We start from the raw sequence: 22,529 nt of genomic DNA on the forward strand, positions 1-22,529 counted from the left end.
GTTATATATACGGGGCAGCACGGATGGTGTAATGGTTAGCATTACTGCCTCACAGCGCTGAGGCCATGGGTTCTATTCCCACCATGTGTTATATATACGGGGCAGTACGGATGTTGTAATGGTTACATTACTGCCTCACAGCGCTGAGGTCATGGTTTCTATCCCCACCATGTGTTATATATATATATATATATATATATATATATATACGGGGCAGTATGGACGGTGTAATGGTTACATTACTGCCTCACAGCACTGAGGTCATGGGTTCTATCCCCACCATGGGTTATATATACGGGGCAGTACGGACGGTGTAATGGTTAGCCTTACTGCCTCACAGCGCTGAGGCCATGGGTTCTATCCCCACCATGTGTTATATATACGGGGCAGTACGGATGGTGTAATGGTTACATTACTGCCTCACAGCACTGAGGTCATGGGTTCTATCCCCACCATGTGTTATATATACGGGGCAGTACGGATGGTGTAATGGTTAGCATTACTGCCTCACAGCACTGAGGTCATGGGTTCGATTCCCACCATGTGTTATATATACGGGGCAGTATGGATGGTGTAATGGTTAGCATTACTGCCTCACAGCGCTGAGGTCATGGGTTCGATTCCCACCATGGCCCTAATTGTGCGGAGTTTGTATATTCTCTGAGTGCTTGCGTGGGTTTCCTCCGGGTACTCCGGTTTCCTCCCACAATCCAAAAACATACTGGTAGGTTCATTGGCTGCCAACAAACTAACCCTAGAATGTCTGTGTGTGCATGTACATGTGGTAGGGAATATAGATTGTAAGCTCCACTGGGGCAGAGACTGATGTGAATGTTCAACTATACTCAGTACAGCGCTGCAGAATATGTGTGCGCTATATATATATATATTTCACCTTTTTTATCCTGAATACAGTGGAGATGGACAGTAAAGAAGTGCACCGCGATCTCTCGCCATGTTCGCTGCGCTCGCCATACTTCGGGCACGGCGCCTAGCTACGCTCAGCACACTTATTCTCCCACCGTGCCCAAGTGGATGGTAGGTTATGAAATACCGCCTGTCGGTTCAAAAAGAAAACTCATGTTGACATTTTGACTGTCCACCTAGCCAATGTCGACCTAATGCTTGTGTCAACCTAATGACATGTTGACCTAAGCCCATGTCGACCTTCCCATGTGTCCACCTTGGTTCATGTGGACCATAGTGCTGTGACCTAAGGACTGTATAAGAATGAATAAATACGCCTGTTTTTGAAATTGGAGAGCGCTATGGAGTTACCTGGCAAGAGGACCCCCAGCGGCTGCAGTTAATGTGGAGTTCTTCCTTTCAGCTCCTAAGGCTGAGAGATAAAGTCTGTGCTAAGGGCCAGGGCCGGATTAACAATGGGCCTGATGGAGCTACAGCTCCAGGCCCACTCTCCAAATAGGCCCAGTTGTAGCTGAGTGTCAGGGCTTTCCAACAAGTCTGGCCCCGCGTTGCTAGCCCCCCGGGAACCGGAGATACCGCCAGGCAAAGCTGGAACATTTTCCCCATAGGATAACATGGGACCCGCTAATTCCGACCCCCACCTGGTTCCAACAGCAACCATATGGGTTCATTGGTTCCAGAGATATTGCTGGTAAACCGATTTTTTTCGTTTCTGAAATGTCATTTCATGGCTGTTCATGTTGTTTGAGGACAGATTTCTCTGGAACCAAATGGCCCAGTTTCACAGGACCAAAATCATTTGAAAATCTTTCGAAGCCCACATGTAAATGGGTCAGTTGGTTCCGAAGATATAGCTGGTTGTTTAAAGGGGGGGGGGGGGGTAGTTTTCTCTCATCACGCCAGAAAATGCAGGAACTAGCCTGGTGTAATTTCTGGTATGAAATGGGTATTATTTCAAATAGCCGGGACCTGCATTGCTCTGAAAACAGCCGGGCAGCCCCCTGCTCTCTGTCCGGCTGTCAATGGCTGTCATTTCTGCCCGGCGGCGGCTGTCCCCCAGTTACCGCAAGCAATTATTCCCCCTTGGCAATGAGCATGCAATCCCACATGGCAATGAGCATGGAACCCCTGGCAATGAGTAAGCAGCACTTATGTAGCATGATTTTTAATAGGCATTATGGTGTTTGGCTTAAAACGTAATGGACATTATGCTGTGTGGCTTAACATGCAATGGGCATTATGGTGTAAATTTTGAATGTGCGCCTTTGGCGCGCAATGCCCCTGTTTATGAAGCATATTGTGCATTATTGCTCAATCCGTTTGGTATAGTGTATATTTCGGCTCAATCCATGTGGCAAAATGGGAATTTTGCCTTAATCTGTGTGGCATAACGTGAATTTTGACTCAATCCGTGTGCCATAGTGTGAATTTCGGCTCAGTCGGTGTGAATTTTTGCTCATTCCATGTGGCATAATGTGTAAGAGGCAAGTACAGTATAAAGGGGTTACTATTTTGTTGCATGATTTGTATAAGGAGTATATGAGGTCCGGTATGATATGCCGGTGGTCGGAATCCCGGCGGTTGAAATACCGACGCCGGAATCCCGACCACCGCAATGCCGACAAGGGGGGCTGTGTATCGCTCCCCCTTGCAGGCACACTGCGCTGGCTAGGCAGCGAGCCTGGTGCCTCGCTATGCTCGGCACACTATTTTATTCTCCCTCTTTGGGTGTCGTGGACACCCAAAGAGGGACAAAGTGCCGGCATTGCGGCGGTCGGGATTCCGGCATCTGTATTTTGACCGTCGGGATTCAGACCACCGACATATTGACCGCATCCCGGTATATGGTGTGGTAAACTTAGGTGACCACATAAAAGGTGCTGAAATGTTGTCTACCAAGTTTTGGTTTTCAGTATATATTTTTATGACAGGAGTGCCGCCTCACCCCGCAAGTATCTTAGGATCTTAGGACATCAGCATCCTGTGGGTGCACCTTTGGAGGGCACCCGCCAATATATCTCCCTGCATTTTTCCTATGCCATCCCCCTGCCTTTTCCAGGCATATGTAATTAGTTGAAAGTAGTTACACAAATAGAGACACACCCATGAGCAGACCACCCAACCAGAACACTGGCCACGCCCCCTACATTATTAGGTGCTGGCCACAACCCCTATTATTGCGCATAATAGGCCTCTGATAATTTTCAGATCCAGGCCCATATAGACCTTAATCTGGCTCTGCTAATGGCATTCTCTGGGGCTTACAGGGGGTAGCTTGGGGCAGAGCCGCAGCCCAGCAATAAACCCCGCAGATAATTGAATCTGCCCCTAGCTGTCACACAGTCTTATTTTCTGATTAGTATATTTACATGAATATTTCATTTGCTTATTATCATGTTTTTATATCTTTCAGATCCTATCAGAACGAGAGAACAATGGACAGTGACTATAATCCGTTCTGTGCTATCCGGCGCTGTGTTACTCCTCACCTGCTGTGTGCTCATTCACCACATAAAGACGGAAGTGATGACGCCCCCTAGTGCCGGAGACTGACGGCTGTATACCACATGGACTGCAACCGATAAGGGACCAACACATTATTATCCTCTCCTCTAACTCGCAGATTCCTCTCCGCTGTATCGGTTGTGGAAATAGGAATCCAATATAAGCTAAATAACATCCTGTATAAATGTTATTTTTATTTTACTTATTATTAATATAACCCCCTAACAATATGGGGGGAACTCAATTAGCTGCAGTAAAATACAGAAATATACTGAGGATTTTTTTCGGGACCCGCTAAGGTCAAGATCCTGTGGGGGAAATTTACTAAGATGTGACTTGTATTTTACAAGGGATGTTGCTATGGGCAACCAATCAGATACTATCTATTATATTCTAGAAGGTGCTAAAAAAAATGAGAAGTGGTTTCTGATTGGACATCCCATACGAAATACAACTCATATCTTAGTAAATTCCCCCCTGTGTGTTTTCGCTTGGCTTAATTTGATTTGCCCACCCACAAAAAATATTATACAAAAAATCACGGTAAATGCTGTTATTTTTTCTAGGGTGAAATGTTAACGGGCAGAATTGAATCCCCCCTCTACATATAGTTTCAAGACGTGTTATAGGAATGTTGCTTTACATTTAAATGCACAATTTGATACATTTTAATTCATGATTTGCACAAGCAAGAACTGTGGTAATATACTGGTAAAGTTTCCATGCAGTATCAGCACATATAATTGGCCCCATTTAAAGGTGCGCGTTATGTTGGTGCCATACACATGCGGTCGGTATTTTGCATCTGCACATGCATCCAAATTACATTGCACGTGTATCTCGATAGTTGAAAAGCTTATCCATCCTAGTCTGCTTTGAAATCTTTGCCCGGGAGAGACCTTGCTGATGCAGTATAGCTACCTTGTATCTTGTTGCTGTGCTCAGTCTTGACATGGTGTATGGCCTGTGACATTAAGCGTCCCTTCCACAACCTCACCTTTATAGCAGAGTTTAGCTATTCCTCACCCGGTTTTAAGTCTCCTACACAGCTTTTTCTGTTTTAGCTAATGACTGTGTTTCAACCTACATATGAAAATGATGATCCTGTTTTGTGTGATTGGACAAACACCTGACTATGATCCTACAAACACCCTGACTGTGCAAGTTTACCTAAAATAATTGATGCTGTTCTGAAGGCAGAGGGTGGTCATACCAAATATTGCTTGGATTTAGATTTATTTTCTGCTTATTAATGTAGTTTTTTTATTTTATTTATTAAACTATTAACATTCTATTTTTGAAAGCATTCTTACTTTGCCGCATTTTACACACCTGCCTATAACTTTTGCACAGTATTGTGTGTGTGTGTGTTAAAAATAATCATGTTACATTAGGGTATGGCTAGTATAAGTATCATCATAAATAACAATTTGCACAGTTTGTGTAATAGAACAAATATGAGACCAAGTACCCCATCACAGACCTTTCCATAAAACCAATATTGGCACAGGCTGATACACGGACTAGAAGATTTTACCATGTCACCTACAATTGCTCCTGTCTCTGATGAAGCCCTCGGGTGAAACGCGTAAGTCAGAAGAAGCTGCAGCCTCCATTGAAAGGAAAACTCTTACAGTAATGGATTTCCCTCAGCGTGACGTGATCCTGCGTGCAAAAATATAATTTAATCGCTGTATAATAAATCCAGTCCAGAAATCCATGCCAGTCCAGAAATCCCTAGGACACCACAATCGGGAGAGGAGGAAAACTGGAGGCAGTGGATGCGGTTCCTATAGCAGCTAAAAGGTGGAACCACCATAAGATTACCGGCACACTAATTGGGCGACACTCGTACAGACAAAACTAAAAGTGCTGGTGGCAAAGAAAGCTGTTACAGCACTGAGTATATCCGTATAGGAAATATCACTGGATGTGCTGAGGGTCACTGCATTCAGTCTGAGAACTGAGCCAAAGGGGGAACTGAATGAGCCATGGTAATTAACCACACATAACAAACCCACACACACACACATAGACACGCTATTCAATTACAAATTACAGATAGAAGCAGAAATAGAGGGCGAGATTTAGTGGTTTTACCGTTTTTTGAAAAATGCGAATTTTTCTCAAATCGCCCTATATCGCATTTTTTCCAGAAATCGCGTATTTAATAGCTGGCGTAATGCCGCATGAAAAGTGCGGTATACGGCGATATGGTGCAAATTGAGCCGATGTAATACGCCATAAAAGTGCGATTTCCGGGTTAGGTCATGTGCGTATTTGCGGCCAACCGGAATGCGATTTACACGAATACACCTGATCAGCCCATACAACATGCTAACCTATTGGCCCACCTTAGGGCCTTATTCTGGTTGGTGCGGCCGGCCCGTACGCGTACGTTCCGTGGTTTTTAATGATCTGCGCATGTGTACCATCTCCAATGCGCAGGCGCGAACACTCCACAACGCTTACGGACGGGTCTCTCCGTGCGAAAAAACCTGTACGCGAGAGTACGGGCATTGGGGGCGGCATAGGGGCGTGTTGAGGGGAGCGGCCGAAATAATGAGGGAAAATGGGCGTAAATATGGGCGTACACGGGGGTGTTTACTAAAAATGAACGGTGCTACTACCGCTCGATCGGCTAAAGCACCGTTCATTTCGGACACAAAACAGGCGGCCGCCAACCGCCACCTCAGACCACCCCTACAGATACCACATGACAGCGTGCGCCTGGGTTTGCTAATTTACGCTGATTACTACTCAAACACATACACCTGAATGTAATAAGCAATGCTGCAGTCTATTAAGTCCAAACCATTATTTCACTACCTGCAAGCCACACATACAGCACGCAAACACATTGGAAGGTTATCTTTCTATACTTCTCCACATTTAAAGGTTTGTTTAATTTAAGGTAAGAATCTTTGTAAGACCTGCTTATATATGCTAAGGTAGCTATTTGCTAAACAGTTATACACATTCACTACGTGCTTTCATAGACTTTACACAGTAGCACACTCAATCTACACAAGTCGACATGTGTCAACGTGTTCACTCTAATACAAACATAGGTTTTGTATTTATGATACAATAACATAAACCACATCTAACACCTACAAAGGATGTTTCAGCAGTGGCGTAACTACAGCACCGCAGCCCCCGCGGTCGCGGGGAGGCGCTGGGTAAGTGCGGGCGCCGGGGGGCTGCGGTGCTATCGTAATGCCCCATCCCCCGCAGCGTTACCTATATTCGCTGCGGCGGTCCCGGCTCCCCTGGCTTCATTCTGCTATTGCGACGGGCTACCATAAAATGTCCGCCCCCATATAGCAGCCAGTTCTTTGAAACTGTCTGCTGTATGGGGGCGGCCATTTTGTGATGGTCCGTGTTTCATATCAGAATGAAGCCAGGATGGGAGCCGGGACCAGCGCAGCGAATACAGGTAAGTATGCGGGGGATGGGGGGTTGGGGGGGCATCGGCGTCCGGAGTGGTGGTGGTGGGGGGGGGGGCGCGTGTTTTATTATCGGCGGGGGGGCGCCAAAATTATAGTTACGCTGCTGTGTTTCAGCAATGTTTTAAGCCCATGCCCACTATTTTGCACACAATCTTTGTATAGTACCCAAAATACAGAACTGTACCACTATCTGATCTGCTATGAATTTGATTTTACTACACTCTGGATGTAAGATGTAAAATGTGTGTGTTTTGGGGTGAAATAACACATAGTGAAAAGGCATGATTTTTTATTGTTGTTAGATGAAAACATCACACATAACATCAGGGTAGGTATACATGTTAAAAAAATCAGATCAAACTAATTATGGACATAACATTTTGGTTGGTAAGCTGCTCAATCAGAGGTGTGTCATTCAGGTGCCAAAAGTTATGTGCTTCTTATTAACCCTTACTAATTTTCATTTGTGTGCTGCCCTGGAGTACTCAGCCTGTGTCGGCATATTGGGGGCCCACACCCCAGACCCATACCCAGTATTAGGGACCCCCAGTGGCAGAGAGGCCTTGACGCACGGCCTGGGGGCTTAGCCCTATATCTGCAGATATATGCAACCAACATCTCTGCATTATCTGATCAATATGTAGTTATTTTCTCATTCAGTGTGCAATTGGGATACAAAATGTTTTTTTTCCTAGACAGAATTACCCCTCCCTTTTGGCACCTGAATGACACACCTCTGATTGAGCAGCTTACCAACCAAAATGTTGTGCATTTGAGAGGCATAGATGGGTCAGCATTAGGAGGGATTGCTGACACCTGAGTGCCATTGGAGAAGCCAGGGGTATCTCCAGGTAAGCTGGCTCTCAGACGTTATAAGCCATTATCATGTGGCCTTACACTGGGCTATTAAGCCCAGACATATATGTTATTGCTTATGGGATGGGTTTGGGAATGTGGTTCCCCCTGTGTTGGTAGGGCTGGTCTGCTCCAGGTCGGCACACCCTAACACTTTATTAACTCTTATTTTTCCTATCACATTGTATATATTTTGTATTTTAATCCCACCTTCACTTCCCTACATAGCACTTATGTGCTTCTTATTAACCCTTACTAATTTTCATTTGTGTGCTGCCCTGGAGTACTCAGCCTGTGTCGGCATATTGGGGGCCCACACCCCAGACCCATACCCAGTATTAGGGACCCCCAGTGGCAGAGAGGCCTTGACGCACGGCCTGGGGGCTTAGCCCTATATCTGCAGATATATGCAACCAACATCTCTGCATTATCTGATCAATATGTAGTTATTTTCTCATTCAGTGTGCAATTGGGATACAAAATGTTTTTTTTCCTAGACATAATTATGGACATAATTTAGTACATACACACAAACACCAACATAAATTTATTTACAAGTAAAAGCAATGTGGGGACACAAAGATAGTGATTAAAATGCCACATTAGAACATAACAAATATACATGTAATGAGGGTTAAAATGTTGTGTTATTAGGGTCTTTATTAAGGTAGACAATTAAGTTAATAGAAAACAATAATTGAATAACAATTAGAATAATTAATTAATTGTCTGAATTATAGTTGAAAGGCAAGATTTGCAGGTCCATATATGTGAAGGGTATGCCAGCGTGCACGGACGTACGCTCACTCTCACGAGCGGTGACACACGCTGAGTTTTCCATTGAAAACAATAGCGACCCATCCGTGCAAGCTGGCGTACGCTCAGATAGCCGTAAGAAGTCGGTGGGAAGACGGACGAGACGTCCGTAAACGGTGGCATACGCTCTGTTGTACGCCAGTTGTCGGAGTCTAAGGGCTGATCCGTCCGTGTACGTTGGCGTACGCTCAATTGTACGCCACTCCCCTTCGACGTTGTTTCTGGCCGTACGTATGCGGCTGATTTGTGGGTGGACTTAACCTCAACGGCCGCGTACGGAGAGCGTACGTTAATATGGAACGTACGCACGTTTGGCCGCACCGATCAGAATAACCCCCTTAGTCCCTTGCAATACGCATCACACCCCCTATATAAAGGGGCGCAGGCGCCATTTTACCCTTTGAAAGGAGTAAGGCGTTTGAGATGGAGAGGAGAGGAGCAGTCATAAGGTGCAGAGGAGGCAGAGGTACAGCCAGCTTGGGCCCAAATACCCCAACCACTGGGAGAGGTAGGGGAGTGAGAGGCAGCACTGCCAGAGGCAGGACAGGGAGAGCCAGCATGCTCCCAGCAAGAGCTGCGCCAGGGAGAGGCCACATGGTGAAAGCTGAGCAGGTGGCTATGGAGGATGAGGAGGAAGCTATGTGCCAGGCACACAGAGGAGGAGCTGCAGGAGGGTGATTTTTCAGAGGTGGACTGGCCTGTGCAGGAGGCAGATGAAGCTGACTTGGAGGTGCTGGGGGAAGAACCAGGACAGGAGGAGGAGGAGGAGGAAGAGGGTGACCCTGAAAATGTGGAGGAGGAGGATGAAACAGCTCATACAGCTAGTGGGAGGAAAGTCAGGTTCTCATATGAGGAGAATATGGCCCTGGTGCATGCACTCCTGCCCCTGTATGACCGCCTACTTGGTCCTCACCATCATCGCACAAGTGTGGCAAGGAAGAAGGGGATGTGGGACAGTATCACCTCCGCGGTAAATGCAGTTAGCACACACAAGAGGAGTGTGCGCAACGTCAAGAAGCGATACAATGACATCAAGCGCCTCCTCAAAGCCAAGCTTGCCCTGGAGAAGAAAGAGGCCTGTCGCACAGGAGGTGGCCCTAGGCAGGAGGTCCGCTTTAAGGCCTATGAAAGGCTGCTACGCAGAATCATACCACCGGAGGTGCTTCCCGGCATCCACATTGCCGACACAGATATGCCCCCCACTCCACCGCCAACTGGTAAGTGTCCACACATGTCAACTACACATTTTGCTATGTCATGTGCGCATGCTATTATGGTGCTATGCTTTATGTGTCCAATAGATTTATGTGTGTGGAACTACATATCCCAGCAAAAACACATGTTGCTAGGTTACATTGCTAAATAATGGACTGTGCATTTTGCTGGGTTATGTAGTTCCACAGATCCAATTAATGTGTGCTGTCCTTATCACTGTAGGCCTGCAGTGTACTTGATTGTTAATCCACATAAATCCTCTGGGTAGTTGGACAAGCACTTTACAGTCACTTTTACATGTGTAATCTGCTGGTCTTTCCTGTTAGTAGCAAGTGGAGGTCAAATATCGTGCACAGTCATAATAATAAAATAACCACTTCAGTTCAAAGTTATCAAATTCCTTATGTAATCATATCAGAAGAAAAAGGATTTTTTTGTGTAAAGGTTTTATCTGTATTTTTTTAAAGTGCCAGTTAGGTGCAAATGTTCATAATGGGAAATGTCTTCTTTCAAACAGCTCCATCTCTGGAGTCCCAGCCTGCTGTTAATCGACATCAGCCAAATCTGATTGTTCACAATGTCCAGTCTGCAGGTGAGATATCATAGTGTTACACAAACACATTGCACATTTCACACATGGCTGTCCCCACCACAGTAGCCTGTGCCAATGCACAATGCATGAGCAAGACCTCACCATTCCAACTAAGGTAACATGACCCACCATACACCATTCTGCATAGCATACTTACCACTGTTATCTCATTTGTAGGACCTTCACAAGCGATGCCAGAACCCACGGATCCCATGCAAACTATGGACAACATGAGTGAAATCATCTTGGAGCCGGTGCCATCGTTGGAACCTGCACAACATCAATCACACCCAGTCAATGAGGCCCCCTATACCCAGTCATATAGGCAGCAGCCCCCAATCATTGCAGCCACCAACACTCCCACTAGTGCGGAGGAGTTGGCGCAATCCATCCATCTTTTCAAGGGGAAACAAATAGCTTTTATGGAGGTGCAGACCACCCAACTAGAAACAGTTAAGGGGTATGTGCGTAACATAGCTCTGCAAATGAGACGAATTTCCCAAAGTGTGCGGGCTAATGTAGGGACACAAATTCGTCTTGTCTCCACATTAGACACAGGCTTATCAGAAATTGGCCAAGCCATTCAGGGCCAAACTACTAATTTCAGAGCACTAAATGCCAATATGGTTGAACAGACCCAAGCAATTAATAATAATAATAATAATAATTTATTGTCACTTACAACATTAAAAAATGCATAAGTGAAATTCAAAATGAAAAGAGAAGAGAGATAAGGAAAATACTCATCACATCACATACTACAATTCAAACATAAAACAACAGATGGGAAAAAACTATTCCGCAATTGACTCGTATGGCAGCTCAAGCACCTATAACGTTTCCCAGAAGGCAACAAAGAGAATAGCATGGGTGACTAGAGTCTAAGATAATTTTTATAGCCTTCGCTTTCCCTCTCTTTAAAAAGATTTCTACCATCCTAGGTAGGGGTTGGCCAATAACTTTTTCAGCAGCCTTGACAATCCTGTCTAAAGATCTTCGATCAGAGCTCCTGGAATTTCCATACCATACCGCAATGGCATAAGTCAACAGACTTTCAATTACACAGCTGTAGAAATTCATAAGCATGGGCCTAGATAGACCAGCTGCTCGTAATCTTCTCAGAAAAAAAAGGCGTTGCTGAGCCTTCCCAACTGCCACTGCGGTATGTTTGGACCAGGACAGATCTTCCGAAAATGTAATACCCAAAAATTTAGTGTCTGTAACCCTTTCCACCTCCTCACCATTTAAGACCAAAGGACTGGTGATTGAACTTCTGGATCTTCTAAAATCAACAACCACCTCCTTAGTCTTTTTACTATTCAGGAGTAGGTTGTTAGCCTCGCCCCACTCAATCAAATGCTGCACCTCTGACCTATAGCTTTCTTCCTTACCCCCACTAATCAAACCGACCACTGTAGTATCGTCAGCGAATTTAACAATGAGGTTAGACTCTGAGTTTGAAAAACAGTCTGAAGTGTACAAAGAGTACAAAAAGGGACTTAGGACACACCCTTGAGGGACACCTATGTTCAGGACAAGTTCTGACGAGGAAGAAGAACGCACCCTAACTGACTGAGGACGATTCGTCAGAAAGTCCAACAGCCAGTCACAGATGGGAAGACTATAACCTATCTCCCGAAGCTTAGCAATCAGTACCGCAGGCACAACCGTATTAATGGCCAAACAACTGCGTTGATGTCCCTACAAACGCAAATCAGCCTCAGTGCAACTAGTTTGTTAGGTCAGCACCAAACCACATCTACGCAAAGTAGTAGTGTGTCCTCCACACCCATGAGTGGGTCCCCCACTACTCCCCCACGGCGTAGTATCCGTACTAGGGGTGGTGGTGCCACTAGTGTTAAGGATGCTAATACCCGGGCTCAAGGGAGAATGATTAATGTTGTGTGCATTTACATGTATCATGTGCAGTTTTTTTTCCAACACTCATGCAGTGAATGGTAATGTTTAATTTTTCTATGGTATGGGCTATGCCTAAATGTTTCAGCAAGTAAAAATTATTTGCACCCAGCAAACTTGTTGTCATTCTTTACAAATGATTACCCACACTGTACTTTTATGTAGTGTCAAATAGTGACATTTTAGCAGACACAGGACTTTGGGTTGTGTGTGCTTATTTGTTATGAAATTTGGTACTTGTGTAATATCACGGCTCCCATCTCATCCCATCTCATTGCATACCATAAGGCTTAAGATGGTATGCAATGAGATGAGATGTGCTGCGATGGGACCCGATCTTATACAATTTAAAATTGTATACCATTGTATAGGCATACGATGAGATGAGATTTTAAATTGTATAAGCACACTAAACATCCCACCTCATATGTGTACCTTAGCATGTAAAACCTTATACGTTTCTAAATTATCTAAATAACCTGAAATAAAGACTCGGAGGCATAGGTTGGCAGAATTGTTAGCTGATTTTATTTATAGCAACCTTTTAAACTAGATTGATTATTTTGTTTTTGAATTAATCTTAATTAATGGTGGCCAAGAAAGAACGGCTAACTACAAAACTCCACCCCAAAATCTGACGTAATCGTCCTAATCAAAACAAACGGTATCCAACTACACCACCCCATTGACTAACCACCAAGCTAGGTAGGATGCTGTCCCCGACACGGGTGATACAGCGAATGCCTAAGCCAATGAGAGGTGAGAGCACCGCAAAATAGGCCAATAAAAAATGGCAACCTTACACTAATTATGAACTAATTGAATAACTCTGCCGTTCTTTCCCGCCTATCAGCTAACGCGAATAACCCCATACCCCCCACCAAAATTCAAACAAGAAGGGGAGGGAGGGCGGGAAATTCTGCAGGGAGAAGAGGTAGATCCCTCCTCTTCCTGCCCTATTAACATCAGCCCCTTTTGCCCCAGCCTATGCCCCTATTGGTCCCGAGTCACATGCTCCAGTGTGACACACTTATGGGGGATGTTTAATCCACTCCATTTTGACTGCTGGCATTACGTTATTCTAATGGGTGCTTTCAATGTTAATTGGCCCCCCTATAAGATTTTTAATTGTATAAGCACCCTAATGGGTGCTTACAATGTTAAATGCACCCCCACGCCACCCCCACTATCAACGCCAACCAGCGGTACGCGTCCTCCAACCTTTTCATACCCCCACTATCCACGTCGGCGTGGAGTTGATTTTATATAGTGTGGCGAGCGCAGCGAGCCACCGAGCCCGAAGCGTGGCAAGCGCACGCGTAATACATGTAAAGTAAAACGCGGCCCCTCGCGGGGCACGCTGCGCTCGCCACGCTTCGGCCTCACTGCGCTCGCCCCTCACGGCCTCACGTCAAACAGTGGCCCTTCAGCTGTTGTAAACCTACACGTCCCAGCATGCCTTGACATAGTTTTAGCATTCCCTACTTGCAAAACTGTGGCAATGCATGATGGGAGTTGTAGTTTCACTGTTGGAGGGCTATAGTTTAAACATGCCTGCACTATACCAAACAGATTGAGCAATAATGCACAATATGCTTCATAAATAGGGGCATTGCGCGCCAAAGGCGCACATTAAAAATTTACACCATAATGCCCATTACATGTTAAGCCTCACACCATAATCTCCATTACGTATTATGCCAAACACCATAATGCCTATTAAAAATTATGCTACGTAAGTGTTGCATACCTACATGTTCATTGCCAGGGGTTCCATGTTCATTGCCAGGGGTTCCATGCTCATTGCCCGGGGTTCCATGCTTGTTGCCATGTGGGATTACATGCTCATTGTCAAGGGGGAATACATGCTTGCGGTAACTGGGGGACAGTCGCTGCCGGGTAGAAATGACAGCCATTAACAGCCGGGCAGAGAGCAGGGGGCTGCCCGGCTGTATTCAGAGCACTGCATGTCCCGGCTATTTGAAATAATACCCCTTTCATACCAGAAAATGCAGGGAATATGGTCCCAGGATCATGCAGGGACATTCTCGGACTGGCCCCTTTTACACCAGCCTAGTCCCTGCATTTTCTGGTGTGAGGGGGACAGAAAACCACCCCCGCCCCCCTTTAAACAACCAGCTATATCTTCAGAACCAACTGACCCATTTACATGTAGGCTTCGAATGATTTTGGTCCCATGAAACTGGGCCGTTTGGTTCCAGAGAAATCTGTCCTCAAACAACATGAACAGCCATGAAATTACATTTCAGAAATTAAAAAAAAAAATAGTTTTACCTGCAATATATCTAGAACCAATGAACACATATGGACTAGGCTGGTATCAGATTGAAGGCCCAGCGATTTGGGTTCGACTGAGATCAACCTCGAGTTTCTGTGATGCTGGAGGGGGAAATGGCAGCTGTTGGAACCGGATGGAGGTCGGAATTAGCGGGTCCCATGTTATCCTATGGGGAAAACGTTCCAGGTTTGCCTGGCGGTATCTCCGGTTCCCGGGGGGCTAGCGGTGTGGGGCTGGTCTCGTTGGAAAGCCCTGGCCCTCAGCTACAAAATGGGCCTATTTGGAGAGTGGGCCTGGAGCTATAGCTCCATCAGGTTCATTGTTAATCCGGCTCTGCCTGCCCGTTATCGTGTCAGTAATGCCTTCAAGACTGTGGTTCCCCAGCACTGCTGCAATCCAGGTAATTATCCCTCTGTACCTGTACAATGGACTGTCTGTACTGGTCAGCTGACAGATGACACCTTCAACTATGGCACAGTGATTGGCTCCTGTTCACCAGTCATGTTACAATGAGCCTGGCATTCCTTTAGAAGCTCAGAGGGACTGATTCTAATTTGGAAGTAAAAGCAAGTAACTGTTGCACCTGGATAGCACCGTGCTGCACTGCAGGGGGCAGATGTAACATGTGTATCTGGGTAACAACATACTGCACTGCAGGGGGCAGATGTAACATGTGCAAAGAGAGTTAGATTTGGGTGAGGTTTGTTCACACTGAAATAGAAATTGCAGTGTACATATAAAGCTTTGTAACGTGTGTGCTACATGCAAAAGCAGACCGTATTTATACTCGCAGCCTACCAAGCAGGTGTTAAGCAGGCCCCCAGTTTCAACAACTTTTACATTGGCAAATAGAATGGACCAGTAGAGTAGTCCTGATAAATCATGAACTACGACTAGTATATTAATGATTGCAATTTTGATTACAGTTTTTTTTCGCCTGGCACCACTCAAACACAAATCCTCCATCTTTATGAAAACACCTGATGGTATCTGATAAGGCAATTCATGATACATGCGAATTCTTTAGGAGTCACCAGAATGTAAATGGAACATCTGTGACCTACATATAATGTGTGGAACCATCACTTGACCTTCATCCGGAATCTCAACATAGTTATCTCATTACCCCCCCCCCCCCCCCCTCCTCCTCCCCATACCTTCCCTTTGTCTTGTCTAGTTTGTTTTGATTTACTTCTGTTCTTAGAATGTTGTTTAAGGATCGTAAACTATAGTGGTTATTTCTATACCTTAATGTCAAAATGACATCTGATTATGGCCTATAATAGGCCATTGACAGAGTAAAATCTGTATTGATTGAGGTGAGGCCACTACTTGAATGTATCACACAATGTTTAATGTTTTATGTTAATATTTGAAAAATGAAAAACTTGGTCACCCTGCGCGGTGCATTTTGTCAAATTTTGTGATATGAGACCGGAAGAAGTGGGGAATACCCCTCATGAAAATGCCAATCTGGTAATCGCTGGGACAATGCCATCGGGAGAGGAGGGATCGTAGAGGCAAGGATTTCCGGCATGCAGTCTAAGAAATGAGCCAAAGAGGGCAATTGAATTAGCCACAATAGTTTACCACAGATAATTGATATATTTATTTCCCTGCTTGGTGTGATGACATCAATATAGCACCAGGAGGCGCCATTCTCTTTGTTTACGATACATCCTGTTAAAGATCCTGGAGAATGCATTTATTTGCGTTGGAGACTTGCGCTACTGCATAAGCACAACAACACAGTATGTATGTAAGTATGTATAAATGATATGTTAACATGTGGGTGTGGGAAAGCTTATGTGGGTAAAACAAAGTGTAACTTGAAAATTCGTGTTTTAGAACACATACGAAATATAAAAAATGGTGTTCTAAATCATAGTGTCCCACGACATTTCAAACTATTTCATAATAGTGATCCCACTAGTCTCAGGGTTAAAGGTATAGAATTTGTACAACCTAATAGGAGGGGAGGAGACAGGGATCAAGAAGACCTGATTAAAAGGGAGTCTTTTTGGATCCTAACCCTTAATACCCTCACCTCGGAGGGGATGAATGAGGGGTAAGAAATTACACCTTTTTTGAAGTAACATATATACATGTTTTTATTGTATTATATCAGTTTTTTTTTATATATTTTTTTTGTTACATTTTTTTTATTTTGTTATGTGATGAATATAAATCGATTGATATGAATTCCGATAGTATATTATATTGTATTGTAATAATATGTGTTTGTATATGAAGCCGCTGGGAAAGCCCGTATTATATTTACATGGTGACTGTTTATATGTAACCGGTACATGTAACACATTTTAAGACCAAAACCCATCTATTAGAACGAGGTATAATATGATTGGTGTAAAACCTGTTTGTTAAGACAATATATAATATGATTGGTTATATATGATGATATATAGATTGTGGTGGGAGGACTTCTCTTTGATATGCTAGATCATCTGCCTGTCCGTGAATAATGTAAAATTATTGGATGCATATTACGTCTTTAGATTGTCAGCGAGCACCCGTAAGCCACGCCCTCTGACGAAGTGTTCCACGAAACGCGTTGGGGCGTAGCTATGGTGACGCTCGCTGTCTGCTGTCCAGGCCGTCCTCTGGCTGTCTGTTCCTGCAAAGGATCCCGGCACGCTGTCTAACCCCTGGAGGGGAGAGCAGGGTATGCTGTGAGTTCCTGTCGGTGCCCCGGACTAAGGTTGGGCCTGCCTGGCTTGGTAACATATACATGATTAAACCTTGTGGTTTCCAGCCCACACTGATGAAAACCTTGGTACGAGCAACCATTGGCTTGTTATCTCTTTGCTGTGTGCTTTTATGGATTAAAAATAGTTTTTATGCACTATTGAGCGCCTCTCTGTTTATCTATTCTCTACAGATATATATATATATTCTATATAAAGCAGAAGAGGCGATATGATTGGTTTATGTTGCTTCCTGTTTATGTTGCTTCCTGTCAGACGTGTCTGCGCAGCGTTACCGAGAGCAGTACAAGTAAGGATGATGAACTAAATGAACATGCTGCAGCTTCCCATATTGGTCTCTGTGTTACTTCGGATATGTGAGTTTATTTCGTTTCTCATCTATTATTAATACTTATTGGAGATGTAATATATACGTAATGATAATGACCTCTATCCATTAGCTCCTAGTCCAGTTATGAAAGGTATATACTGATTCCATAAGCTGTAATGACTTTTCCTACAAAACCAAATAACATTTCTGCGTTTCCAGTGCCCAATGTTCGCCTCATTAGAGTTCCTAGGGGTTAAATACATTTAGGTGTAAGTTTATATCATGTAACTCCCATATATCACATTAATGCGCAGCCCAGAGAAATGCAAATTCCAATTCCAAATCATGGTCACTTCGGCAAGGCTGCACAATGTTTCTGCACAAGACAACCAGGGAGAAGAACATGAAAATGTGGGGGACTGTCCTGGACCCCATAGCAGTGCCCTAGTTTCTTTTGCACCCCATATTAGTGCTCTAGTTCATTTTGCGCCCCATAGTAGTGCCCTAGTTCATTTTGTGCCCCATAGAAATGTTATCAGATTTATATTGTATGTGGGTTTGTTGTCTCTTTATTTGTTGACTCTCTGGGGTAATTTTACTAATTTACTAATCAATTCTTAACGTGATTAAGCAGAGATTATAAAATGGCAATATTATTCTAAGCGGAAAGCAATGTAAATTAGTTACTAAATGTGCCCCTTATGTGGAATGTGCACTGGTAACCCTGTGAGTACCAAGTGAATTTGTCAAAATTGGTGTGGAAATTGCCAAGCAAACATTTTTATTCATGATAATGTCCTGTAATGTCACCTTATATAGGAAATATAATCTTTTTTTTTTACACAACATTTTTATTTGAATTCATATAACAAATGTGAACGACGCTGGCATTTATAGCCAATATTTTGCACATCTCTTACAAAGACATTGGCACTCAAAGGGTTAAATTAGGTGTGACGGGAGCCCCTCTGATACTGTTCTGCATCCTGCCTTGGTCGTTAGCTGCAAGAGACGGGTCTGTAATGCCAGGCCAGATGTCTGCTTTGGATAACGCTTGAGTCCTGCTCTAGGTTTTCTAATCTCACTTTTGCAGCCGTTTGAATAATCCTGTAAAGCGGACAAACTATATCGGCTCAGCTTAAATCTACTATAATGTTATGTATCTGGGTGACGGTTCTGTATTGCATAGATGCCGATTTATGTTTTTGCTGGTGGGTGCTCAAGCCAAACACCCCTTCCCCATGGCTTCATGGGAAAGGGGTGTGGCCACAAAATAATACCAATTTATATTACGGAGCACAGTTGTCTCCAATATTCAAATTATGGCAACAGAGTTCCACATACATAAATGCCCCCACAGTGCAGGTACATAAATGCCCCCACAGTGCAGGTACATAAATGCCACCACAGTGCAGGTACATAAATGCCCCCACAGTGCAGGTACATAAATGCCCCCACAGTGCAGGTACATAAATGCCCCCACAGTGCAGGTACATAAATGCCCCCACAGTGCAGGTACATAAATGGCCCCACAGTGCAGGTACATAAATGGCCCCACAGTGCAGGTACATAAATGCCCCCACAGTGCAGGTACATAAATGCCCCCACAGTGCAGGTACATAAATGCCCCCACAGTGCAGGTACATAAATGCCCCCACAGTGCAGGTACATAAATGCCCCCACAGTGCAGGTACATAAATGACCCCACAGTGCAGGTACATAAATGGCCCCACAGTGCAGGTACATAAATGGCCCCACAGTGCAGGTACATAAATGCCCCCACAGTGCAGGTACATAAATGCCCCCACAGTGCAGGTACATAAATGCCCCCACAGTGCAGGTACATAAATGGCCCCACAGTGCAGGTACATAAATGGCCCCACAGTGCAGGTACATAAATGCCCCCACAGTGCAGGTACATAAATGCCCCCACAGTGCAGGTACATAAATGACCCCACAGTGCAGGTACATAAATGCCCCCACAGTGCAGGTACATAAATGACCCCACAGTGCAGGTACATAAATGGCCCCACAGTGCAGGTACATAAATGACCCCACAGTGCAGGTACTCTGCGGACAGAGTACCCGGCATACTGTTTCCCAGGTGGCGGCCCAGCAGCGGTACTCGGGCCTGTGGGTGCTCATCAATTTCCAAGGGTGCTCGGGCCCTTGAGCACCCACAGAATCTGCACCTATGCTGTATTGTGTGAGTAATAGGAGCCGGCATCTCAGGCCAAAATCAAGAGGTATTAAAATATTATGTGCTAAATGCTAATACTACCATTGTACCAAGGCTATTTTTTTTTTTATGCAATCAGTTTTTATTGAAGAAGGTCACAATACATCTACAACATGTAACATGTAGTGTACTAATAAAGTCATCTACAATAAAGAAATTACAAGAATGATGTGCAGTTGTCATAACTCAAGTCATGGTTTAAAAATATTATCAGACACTTCATTGACACAATGCGATCAATCTTCATATAGTAAAAAAGAATGATGTATATAATATAAACAAGGTATAATGGTATAATGAAGATATAGAAAGAAAAGTATGAGAAAAAGGAGAAGAACAAAGAAAAAAGAAGGGTAGTGAAATAAGGGAAAAAAGTGGGGGAGGGAAGGGGGGGGGGGTTCCTTTTAGAGCCCACTGAATCTCAAGTCTCTATCCTGGTGTAGTAAATTGGGAATAGTCTGGGGATTCTTTATACTCAAGCCATCCTAACCATGTAGCAGTGAAGATCTGGGGGGGGGGGGGGGGGGGGGGGGATTCTTTCAGAAAGGATGTCAAATCCTCCATAGACATATAAAAGTCTATCCTATGAAACCAATGTGTAATGGGAGGGGCCAAGCTGGATCTCCAATGACAAGGTATGATCGCCCTGGCTGCATTCATTAAGTGTTTAATTAAGGATTTCTTAAACCGGGAAATGGGCATATCCATAAGATTAAGCAACCAGAATTCCGGGTCAAAGGGGAGAGAAGAATTCGTAATTTTCTCTGAGATGTTATGGATCTGGCGCCAGTATATTTGGATAATAGGACAAGACCACCAAATATGTAGGGGAGTACCTGGATGCTGACCACATCTCCAACAAAGATCCGACAGCGCATTATTCATTTTGTGTAATATGGTAGGACATTTATACCATCGAGATAGAATCTTATATTGGGTTTCTAACGTCTGTATAGATGAAGAGGATGCAAAAACATATTTAAATATTTGACTCCATTGGTCTCCCGATAGTTCGCGATCCAGCTCCTCATGCCATGCCTTTGTAAATGAAGGCAATTGCTCTGGGAGGCTGCTCAGACATATTCGATAAAAATTAGAAATCAAATGTTTTGGGGGTTCTCTGGAGAGCATTAGTGCAAGGCTTTTATTTTATACAGGTTGGGTCTCCCTTATCAGTGTGTTCCAAAAACTGAATGTCCACGGCGGCCTCCAGTCTACATCTCGAGCTGCATGCACTGGTTGAATGGACAATACCTTGTTTGGCAATTTATCTATGTACATCTATCTCTTTCATAATCTCTTATATAAAAGTAAAGTGGTTGGATTTGTATGAAGGCAGCCTGAAAAATTAGGACCCTCCACCCCATTGGGAGCCATGTTGGTAATCCTCTTACTTTTTCAAGCCAAATAATAACTTGATAACATCCTATATAATAAATGCTAACGCTGCGTTATGTACGATCATTTATATAGAAAACACATTGCTGCTGTTCTGTGGTCATTAATCCATGTTCTCATCCTATACCAGGTGTGTTACGTGCCGAGCAATGTACAGAGAGACGCGTGTCCGGTATACAGGGAGGAGACGTCACCCTGCAGCTGAGTCACACTGGTACCGGGATCACATTCGTTTCATGGACTCATCTCCCGGGAGGTGGAAATATCGCTACAACAAAACCTGGGAATGTTATTGATCTGATCAGTAGGGACTATCGTGGGAGAGTGCACAGCACCACGGATGTGTCCCTGCACATCACTGACCTGACAGCTGCTGACCAGAGAACCTATAGGGCATCTATAGAAGGAACCAGAGGAGAGTCATGCTTATACTTTCATCTCGCAGTATACAGTAAGTTATGGCTCACGTCTCTATACAGAGTATACAGAATATAGCAGTAGGAGTGATGTACTAGGACCACTTATTATACTAACGCAAGGATGAGTTATACCTGGAATATATCAGAATACATCTCCAGAGACCTCCATCACTCTGACCTCTGAGCTTTCCATCTGCCAACCCTGCATGCTCTCCCCAGTTTTGACAAAATTTGTAGTTACTCCAGTGGCTGCAAGGAAGTAGCGGAACGCATCTGTAATAAAGGTGCAGCGTTGCAAACATAGGCCCTTATTCAACGCAGTGCAAATTTGTTCTCAAAATGGGCAACACCATGCTGCACTGCAGGTGGGGCAGATGTAACATGTGCAGAGAGAGTTAGATTTGGGTGTGGTGTGTTGAAACCATACTTGCCTACTTTCAATTTCACCTCTCCGGGAGAAGCCCGGAGAGGCAACACGTCAGTGGGCAGGAGCAAGGCTGACATCACTTGGCCCAGAGGGGGCGGGGCTTAAATGGCGCGAAATGCAGCAATCGTGTCACTTTAGCCCCACCCCCTCTCTGCGGACCAGCGATTTCCGGTAATTAAACCAGCGGGCATGTGGGGGGCGGGGGCTATTACCAGAATGTGGGAGACTTGCCCACCTTCCCGGGGGGCTGGGAGGCGGACCTGATTTCCAGGAGGCTCCCGGCCATTCCAGGAGTGTAGGCAAGCCTGGTTGAAACTGAAATCTAAATTGCAGTGTAAAAATACTGCAGCCAGTATTTACCCTGCACAGAAACAAAATAACTAACACAAATCTAACTCTACATCTGCCCCACCTGCCGTGCAGCATGGTTTT

The 22,529-nt window shown here is 44.5% G+C and overlaps 1 protein-coding gene and 1 long non-coding RNA gene across 3 annotated transcripts in view; both read left to right on the top strand.

The window, feature by feature from the left end:
- The window catches only part of LOC146050295 (uncharacterized), a 46,729-nt gene extending 42,005 nt beyond the window's left edge, over positions 1–4,724 (top strand). Inside the window, exon 13 of the mRNA XM_083167223.1 lies at positions 3,341–4,724. Within this exon, the coding sequence (XP_083023349.1) occupies positions 3,341–3,480 (140 nt within the window). The 3' untranslated portion in view covers positions 3,481–4,724. The remainder of the gene's footprint in view (positions 1–3,340) is intronic.
- A 3,379-nt stretch (positions 4,725–8,103) lies between these two features.
- Positions 8,104–21,892, top strand: LOC146049471 (uncharacterized). 2 transcript variants are annotated; one of them, XR_014466138.1, is made up of 4 exons: positions 8,104–10,362; positions 10,540–17,372; positions 17,478–17,660; positions 21,382–21,892. It is a non-coding gene; the product is annotated as an uncharacterized LOC146049471 (long non-coding RNA). The 2 variants fall into 2 exon arrangements; XR_014466137.1 differs by having other exon boundaries at positions 8,104–17,372.
- Positions 21,893–22,529: the final 637 nt, after the last annotated feature.

The sequence above is a fragment of the Crinia signifera genome, chromosome 12, assembly GCF_055691185.1.
Source record: "Crinia signifera chromosome 12, ASM5569118v1, whole genome shotgun sequence".
NCBI lineage: Eukaryota > Metazoa > Chordata > Amphibia > Anura > Myobatrachidae > Crinia > Crinia signifera.